Here is an 8,673-nt window from a genome sequence, read left to right as displayed (position 1 = left end):
ACGAGAAGAGAAAAATGAAAAATATTAAATATAAAGAGAAGGCAAATAGATAGCATAGTTTAGGTATCATCTGAAAAACGTGTTCACTTGTAGATATATTCCATTTTGACCATCACGAGGACGAAACGGCTCGCTTAGAAGGCTTGACTGAAATGCAGGTTGCCCAACACGGCAAAAAAAACTGCCAGTTAAAAATTGCCAGTTTTAATTGCGCTGTTAAAAGAGGTCGTCCCACGAAATCATACTGCCACCTCGATCCGGAGTTGTGATGGAAGCATCCTTAAAAAACGGGAAAGGGGAAAATAGATTTAGGATTGAAGAGTATGAAGAAGCGGAAAGAGAGCAAGATAAGAGGGGATATTAGAGGACAGTTGGGTTTGGACATGAGGATGGGTGAGAGATCGCGAAGGTAACTTGACTCGAACCAGCTTACACTTGATTCCAGTCCAGGATACTTCCATGTGCCTAGTTGGCGAATTTTCGATAATTTTATAAATATTTAAGTCAGTTGAAGATGTCTTTGCGATAGAGTTATCTTCAAAATTTAATTCGAAAAGCGCCATTTTGAACAAAAACCGGACCCCAACTATAGTGATAGAGAATAATGATGAGGCTTTTACATCCAAAAATTTAACTACATCATCATTTTTTAATAGAAAAAACTGGTCTTTGAAATTTGGTAGTAGGACAAAATCGGCGGCCACGTGTAAACCAATACCGTTTGTCTTCAAATATGGATATTTCGGAGCAATTAAATTGGCAGTCATGTAGATGGTGGCAATTTCACTTGATCTACCTGCCACTTGCTCCGCAAACTTCTTGCCAGATCTAACCCAACGTTTGATCTGCTGTAAATGGCTTTCGAAGCAATATGCAGAAAAGTTATCAAGCGGTCCAAACATTGCAACCTCTCCAAACACGTGTTGGAGATTATGGACATTGTTGGTCATGTGGGTACGACCATAATATGTGCCGAAATCCTTAACAAATCGGGAAAGGAAGTCTTTCACACGGGTCCAAAGGTGCTGGTAGTACGATGATGACAAAATCGTAACACCGCAAAAATAGAGCAGGAAGTGACTATAGCCTTGCGCATCATAAAAGTCCTTCAGAACCACAACACTTGCATAATGAAGGAAGGTCCTATATTCGGAAGCCTTGCAAAAAGCAACATACCGTACGATTCTAAGCGTACGGTGAATTTCAGAAGGAAGCTGCATCTGTTTCAAAAAATTTGAAAAAAATTCCTTTATTTCAGGGGACCACCGAGGAAATCTTTCAAAATTGCCTTCAAGAAATCCTCGGAATATTTTTCGGGTAACCCCCAAATCAATTAAATGAAGTCGTTCACCAACAGGAACGTTTTTAATTATTCTCCAACAATTGAATTATTGAAGTATTCTCCAACACAAGAACACTTTAAACAGCCATGCACTCCAGTGAAGCTCGTCGTAGCTGTAAATTTAAAAAAAATCGTTGAGTGATTGATCAAATAAGTGAGTTACATTTCATGCTACTTACCTTTTATTAAAGCACGTGCTGGTGAGTCGGCGACAAAATTGCGAATGCTAAAATGCAACGTTTTATCGCCAACAATCAAGCCTGCTCGGTGAATTTCATTTGCTTCATCCACCAGCGGCCGCAAGAATTCTTCGATGCTTTCCGGTTTTGATAGTGATTTTGATAGGTAGCACTAAAGGTGGCTACCGTCATAACCGGAAGCTTTGGCAACTCTACCACCTTTACAAGAATAGGCCAAAGCTGAGTTGGCCCACCCTTGTGTAGTGGCAGCCCGTCGATTGACACATCCAATGAGAAATGTGTCGCTTCAGGATTGAAGGTTTTAGAAAGAGTTAAAGGAGTAACATATTTGGTCAGGACTGATTTTAAGCCTCCGTACGAATAATCACCTCCTCTGATAGCAACAATTTCGTTCCTTAATTGGGTAGGTGTTCTAACCAAAGTCCGCGCATCTTTAGGAAGATCTAAATCCAGCTTCATCCGTAGGATGGCCAGCATCATATTGACCGCCGAACGGGGAAGTTGGTGCCAAATCGCAAGATATCGAAGACAATCTTTCAAATCCATTGTATCGAATATATTATATACACCGTCCCAAGCGACTGCTTCATCATCTTCCTCAATGCAGTCGTCCCCGTCCGGTAAAATGTCCTCGTGAACGTCGGTTTCATACGTTTCAATCCCACGGCTTTGATTTTCTTCCACTACTTGTATTCGTTTTGACCCTGGCTCTTCATGGAGCAATTCCTCTTCATCAGAAGACATATCTGTGAATGATTATGAACATGTTTAAGCATAACATTTTTTAAAGTGCGCACTATACTCGATAAAATACGGCATATTAGATCACTACATTTTAGTTAAACACACAGCATAAGGTCAGTCAAACCCGAAACCTTTTTAAATGCATGAGACTCCATAGACTGGCCTGATAAGTTTCTTAACACTTAATCAATACAAAAAAAAAACAGAACACTTACCTATGATAGTTATATAAATTGTGCATTACACAATTCTATGACCAGCATCACACAGAATCCACAGAAGACGAAGATTGTACAGACACATCAATTAAATAGAAGACATTGTTAAAAAACATAATACAAAGTAACATTGAACACATTTCACACACAACTCACAAAACACTGTTTTCGATGTAAAAACATGTAAACTACAATTTTATTTTTCTTATTTGCACTATTCCAAAACATTGACAGGCACATACATTGTATTTCGCTGCTATCCATCATTATTTCTATCTAGAGATGTTTTACAATATATATTTTCACTTGACACTTATTTTAAACACTTATTAACACTACTTTTGCAGGATATTGCAGGATAAAGCACTTTTGTCTATCACTATTGATACCTACCATGGGAACGATTATGCATTATTTGAGGTTTTTTTATATTTACTTAGCGAGAGAAACTTTGCGAACTTAGCGAGAGAAAGACAAAAAAGCAAAGAAAAAGAATCCGTATGACGACTGATCAGCTGGCGCGCGTCGAAGAATTCGGTAAAACGCACGCATGCGCAAAACCGCTTCGAGGCGAGTGAATTTTTGCAAACCAAATCGGCCGAACAGTGAATTCATGACCCACACATGCTCAATTTCCAGTTCGGCTAGCGTTGTGAAAGCAAGAAGCAGATAGGACATAACTTCGGTCTCCTTCTGGCTACCACAGACCTTCGTCAAATTGTCTCATGGGATGCTTCTTAACACTTTGACTGCCGCATCAGCCACTATGTGGCTGAAGGATTTTTTCGATTGGGCCACGTCAGCCACATAGTGGCTGAAACATTTCACATTGAAACAGACGAGTTACACGAGATAATTTTACTCTTTCTAAAAAAGTCAATTAAAATGAGTTTTTATGGTTTTTCTGTTCTTCAAATATCCGTAATTATGTGATATCATAATTAGTTAATTTATTCATCGTTTATTTTAGATGAACAATGTTAAAACACTCAGCGCAAAGTTGAGGTTGATCGGGACAGCTTGAACAATATGTAAACGATATTTTAACTGTTTTACGTGCTTTTCGACCGGTCCATATCTTGCCTATTATTGTAGCATCGTTTATATGCACGTCACATTTTTTTCCCTTTAGAGTCAATCCGTCAATGGCTAAAACATGATGTTCCTGTTGCGGTTCTTGTTGCTTGATTTTAGTTGTGTTTTTGACGAGTATTTTTAATAATTCAGAACCAATCATTCTTGAGAAGCAAGCTTGTAAGGTACCAAAATTTGTGCCTAATTAACCAATGAGTGGAGGATTAGGATAAATTTTTAGGTCTTACCAAAATTTACCCTGATCCTCCATTCATTGTGGTATTGGATATATTTATCCAAACTTTCTGAAATCCTCCTTGGAGACACTCCAAATTTCGAGTGGAGTACAAAATGGTAGTGTCGTCTGCATATAACGACAGCTGCGTATGGTTATCCATGTCGAGAGCATCCGACGTAAAACAATTGTACAGGAGTGGTCCTAGGATACTCCTCTGTGGAACGCCAGCATAGCTGGCACAGGGGTCGGACATTGTTCCCCCTACATGAACAACTGACGTACGAGAACTCAGATAGGACTGAATGGTTCTGACTAAGAACGTCGAAAATTCTTGTACACGAAGCTTATGCAAAGAGCCATTGTGCCAAACGTTGTCAAAAGCTTTTGTCCAATAATGCTATAATAATGCAAAAGCGATGTCCAATAATGCTATCGCATTGGACTTTTCATCACGTTTATCGTCATTAATGACATTCAGGATATGCTGCAGTTGCTGAGCTGTCCTTTTATAAAGCCAAAATGGACACCCGTCAACGTATTACAGTCGGTACAGTGGGCCTCCATCCGCGTATAAACCACTCTCTCGAAAATCTTGCTTACAACAGGCAAGAGGGCGATCGGACGGTAGTTCGAGGTTAGGGAAGAATCCTTCCCTATTTTTTTGGCTTGGAACGACTTTTGCAAGATTCCATTGGGTTGGGAAATACCACCCAGTTCCAGACATCTGTTAAAGATGTTGGTTAAGCAACTCATACCTCCATGGCCTCCATGCTTTAACATCACGTTAAAGATGTTGTCAGGTCCAGGAGCTTTAATTCCAGCGCTGTACTTTATAAGTGTCCGGACCTCATCCAAGAAGGCCCGGTCAGTGTCGGGAAGAAAACATTGAGCCGATGCTAGCTTACGGATGATGTTGCTAACAACAGCATCGTGTGGACTAGCCATCGTATCGCTCACTCGATGCGAGTGAGCAAAATTCTCAGCAAGTAACTATTTTAATAACAATCGGGTTTATTTACAGTAATAAGTTACAACTAAGCCCTCTCTTACCCTTAAATTTCTTACCCGTGAAGGATTCAAGCTTAATGGGGGGTATATTCTGGAAGAATTTCGCTGTATGATGTTTTCTTCATGTTTCAATTTTGCGCAACGATCGTGGGAAAACGCTCACTACAGCATCAGTATCAGTCGTAGACGTTCCCGTGTTAGTGTACAGAGAACTCCAAGATGCTGGCTGCCGCCTCTTCCGCCGCCTTTAGTGTTGACGCAGACACGAGAGAAGTCCGCTGTTCACGCATTCGCAGCTCACGACGGTACTCATGATGGTGGTCGTTTCGGCGCTGTCTTGCAGTCTCAGCCCTTCGCGCCACTTCAGTCGGTGATGGCGGTGTCCTAACTCGGCTGTAACGCATCAAGAGAGGTGTGCCGGGGTTGCGCAGCATGCGCATCCGATGCCGCCTCTCGTTGACACGCCGCCGCCGCTCCCGTTGACGATCGACGAGGAGCTGTGTTTCCCGCTGTGAAACAGGATGCACTGACCATATCTCGTTCAAACTCGGCTCCAATTTGACGGGTTCTGCAGCATGTGAGTTACCAGTGTCGCAGCCACCGTTTTAAAAATTGTGCTTTATTTTTAACAAAACACTCCCTTCCGAAACCAAGTACCCGTGAGGGATTAGTGAGGTTTGGAAGATCCATTGGTTGTATATTATTCTAGTTGATATTAGCTGTTCTAGTTGATTTGTATTTAGGGAAACTTATCAGTCATGTCACATCGAATGATTGCCATTATGTGATTCTAGCTTATCAATTACTTTATATACTTCTCAGGCGCTACAACCGCTTATCGGTCTTGGCCTACCTCACGAGAAACCGGAGCCTCTCGCGGTCGAGCGCCGTCGTCTGCGGGCTGGGTCGTCGGGTTCCATTCTAATAAAGTGACCAGTCCACCGGAGCCTGTGCGAGTCTAAGTCGCTCCACGACGGTGAAGCTTTTGTGTAGAAAATGGTCCTCGAGGTTTTCACTCCTTTGGTTGTAATTCGTGAAGTTCCATAAATTTCGTCTTGGGAAAGAGTACCTCTTGAAATAAATAATTTATATGGATCGATTCGCAGTCGATGACAAACAAATCGATACGATCGTTTTACTCCCGATCCTATGGACCGCCGTATGATGAACGAGTTATCGAATACATTTTATTTCTTAAAATCCTCAAATTATATTAAAAATGAGGATTGTAATGAAATAATGTGTCATACTTACATCCTGGTTTGCACATTTGATATTATAAGTCACGAATCTGCGTTGACCTGTACGTTGTTGTGCGTTGTTGCAGATCACCGTTTACATCATCCTAAAATATAGCTTTCCTGTTAGTATATACATTAGGCATTTGATGTAAGAATACACTTTTGTCTTCTGTATACTCCAGCTGGCACCACGTGGAGGTCGGAAAGTATTAGCTAACCAAAAACTAGATAAAAAGCATTAGTTATAAGCATAAAACTAAAGCGACAAACTTAAACCCATACTTAGTTCACATTAATAAGACTACATTTTGACATTAATTTCTACATTTTGAGTATGAATAAGTGAATCAGAAGGATTCACGAAGTTAGCTGAGTGGTTAACAGCGACATGTTCGTATCCGTGCTGTTTCAGATGATTGTAACCACGCCAACAATCGGTTACAATTTTGGAGCCGATACGAACATGTTCGTTGATTATGCGGGTTAAAATTTCGGTATTTCTGCGTTCTACGAGCACCAGAAATATCTCCTTTGTTTCCCGACAAATGCCTCCCACCAACCACTCATTGGGGAAGGCATTCATGCGGCCCCGGTTGTACTTACGTGTCGAGATTTTGGTCTCGTCTATCTCGACTGTCAGACCAGGTCCTCCAATCGGTGAATCATTGTTAATCTCCATCAGCAACTGCATCCGAATTTCGCCGAAGAGCTTCAGCACTGTGCGAGGGTTCACTTTAGCTTCTTTTGCTGCAGTTTTAGCCCCAATTCCGATTCTCCACATGTAGAGCAAAATCATTCTCTGTTTCAGGGAGTAACGGGTGCCTTCGAAAAATGACTGTGAACGCACGGATCTTTCGGCGTTCTGGCAACCACGTTTCCCACACACCCGCTTGCATCTGCAAAATAAATTTACAAGATGTACACACGTAATTTATTTCTTTGTTTAGTACTATGTACGTACTAAAGTTACACTAATAATTATTCTGCCTACCTAGTTTACTTACCTGTCTCCGTTCCGAATTTCTGTTCTAAGGAGCATCGCTCCTTGGTACCGACTGCAGGTTTGGCTGCTCTGCAGGATGCTTTTGTCCATCAACCAAAAAGGGAGTTGACGGGATCGTGGACGGGAAGTGGCTAAAGACTGTGGCAAAGGACTCTTACTTATCAGGCGCTACAACCGCTTGGCGGTCTTGGCCTGCTCCAGGAGAAACCGGAACCGCTCGCGGTCGAGCGCCGTCGTCTGCCAATCGTTGATCCCGGCCTTTTTGGCGGACGCATCCACGCCATCACTCCATCTCAGTTTGGGCCTACCACGCCTCCTCTGTCCATGTGGGCAGCCTAAAAGGACTTTACGGGCTGGGTCGTCCGGTGCCATTCTAATGACATGACCAGCCCACCGGAGCCTGGCGAGTCTAATTCGCTGCACGACAGTGAGGCTATCGTACAGTTCGTAGAGCTCGTCATTGTATCGGCTCCTCCATTGTCCTTCCACACATACGGGGCCAAAAATCCTTCTGAGCATCTTCCTCTCGAACGCGGCTAAGAGGGTTTCGTCAGTTTTGGACAAGGTCCATGTCTCAGAGGCGTATGTGAGTACTGGAACTATGAGTGTTTTATATAGTTCCAGCTTCAGCCGTCGCGACAGGTATTTTGAGTGGAGAAGTTTCCTCAGGCTGTAGTATGACCGGTTGGCTGCCAGCACCCTTGCGCGTAATTCAACTTCTATGCTACTGTTGGTGCTGACTTTTGACCCAAGATAGGTGAAGTTTTGGACGACTTCAAAGGTTCGCTCACCTATCTGTACGTCACCTCTGCGTAGACTCGCATTAGTATTTGTTAGCAGGGCCGCTGACGGTGCCACCATCATTTTGGTTTTTGCCTCGTTAATCTCCAAACCGAGGTTCTCAGCCGCCTGCTCAATCCGTTTGTAAGCCTCTGCTACATAGGAGAGCCGCAAACCAATGATGTCTATGTCATCAGCGTATGCCAGAATCTGGATTGACTGGTAGAAGATGGTCCCCGAGGTTTCCACTCCTGAGTCTCGGATGGCCCTCTCTAGCGCCAGGTTGAAAAGGAGACAGGCAAGCCCATCGCCCTGGCGCAGACCCTTGGTGGTAGCAAAGGGCCTTGAGAGTTTTCCATCCACCATCACCTGGCATGTGACGTTGGTCATGGTCATTTTAACAAGCCTGGTAAGCTTGGCCGGGATTCCAAAAGAGCTCATTGCGTCGTAAAGTTTTACCCTGGCTATGCTGTCGTATGCGGCTTTGAAGTCTATGAAGAGATGGAAAGATTGGAGCTGTTGCTCCGCCATCTTCTCCAAGATCTGCCGCATGGTGAAGATCTGGTCAGCGGTTGATTTTCCTTTTCGGAATCCCCTCTGATAGTTTCCCACTATCTCTTCTACGAATGGGACAAGTCTCTCTTGCAAGACTAAGGAGAAGATCTTATAGGCGGTATTCAACACCGTAATACCCCTGTAATTGCTGCACTGTAGCCTGTCTCCTTTCTTGTATATGGGATAGATGATACCAAGATTCCAATCACAAGGTATCGATTCGCTATCCCACACCTCAGTAATTATTTGATGAATTTCGCGTTCAAGTGC

The 8,673-nt window shown here is 42.9% G+C and overlaps 1 protein-coding gene and 1 pseudogene across 1 annotated transcript; both read right to left on the bottom strand.

Annotated features, from left to right (window-relative positions):
- Nucleotides 1–216: 216 nt before the first annotated feature.
- On the bottom strand, nt 217–1,512 carry LOC128724346 (uncharacterized). Its single transcript, XM_053818072.1, has 3 exons — nt 1,506–1,512; nt 384–1,288; nt 217–279 (listed from the first exon to the last, which is right to left on the bottom strand). Exons 1-3 carry the CDS (start codon nt 1,510–1,512, stop codon nt 217–219), a joined length of 975 nt encoding a protein of 324 aa, XP_053674047.1.
- Nucleotide 1,513: 1 nt separating this feature from the next.
- Nucleotides 1,514–6,861, bottom strand: LOC128724345 (uncharacterized; annotated as a pseudogene).
- Between the last annotated feature and the right edge of the window lie 1,812 nt (nt 6,862–8,673).

The sequence above is a fragment of the Anopheles nili genome, chromosome 3 (genome assembly GCF_943737925.1).
Source record: "Anopheles nili chromosome 3, idAnoNiliSN_F5_01, whole genome shotgun sequence".
Classification (NCBI taxonomy): Eukaryota; Metazoa; Arthropoda; class Insecta; order Diptera; family Culicidae; genus Anopheles; species Anopheles nili.
The sequence above is the reverse complement of the archived record's forward strand: the minus strand, read 5'-3'. Positions and strand labels throughout refer to the sequence as shown.

Coding starts and splice junctions, on each gene's coding strand:
- LOC128724346 (XM_053818072.1), bottom strand. Junction 280..383: donor GATCTCTCACCCATCCTCAT/GTCCAAACCCAA, acceptor CCGTTTTTTAAG/GATGCTTCCATCACAACTCC.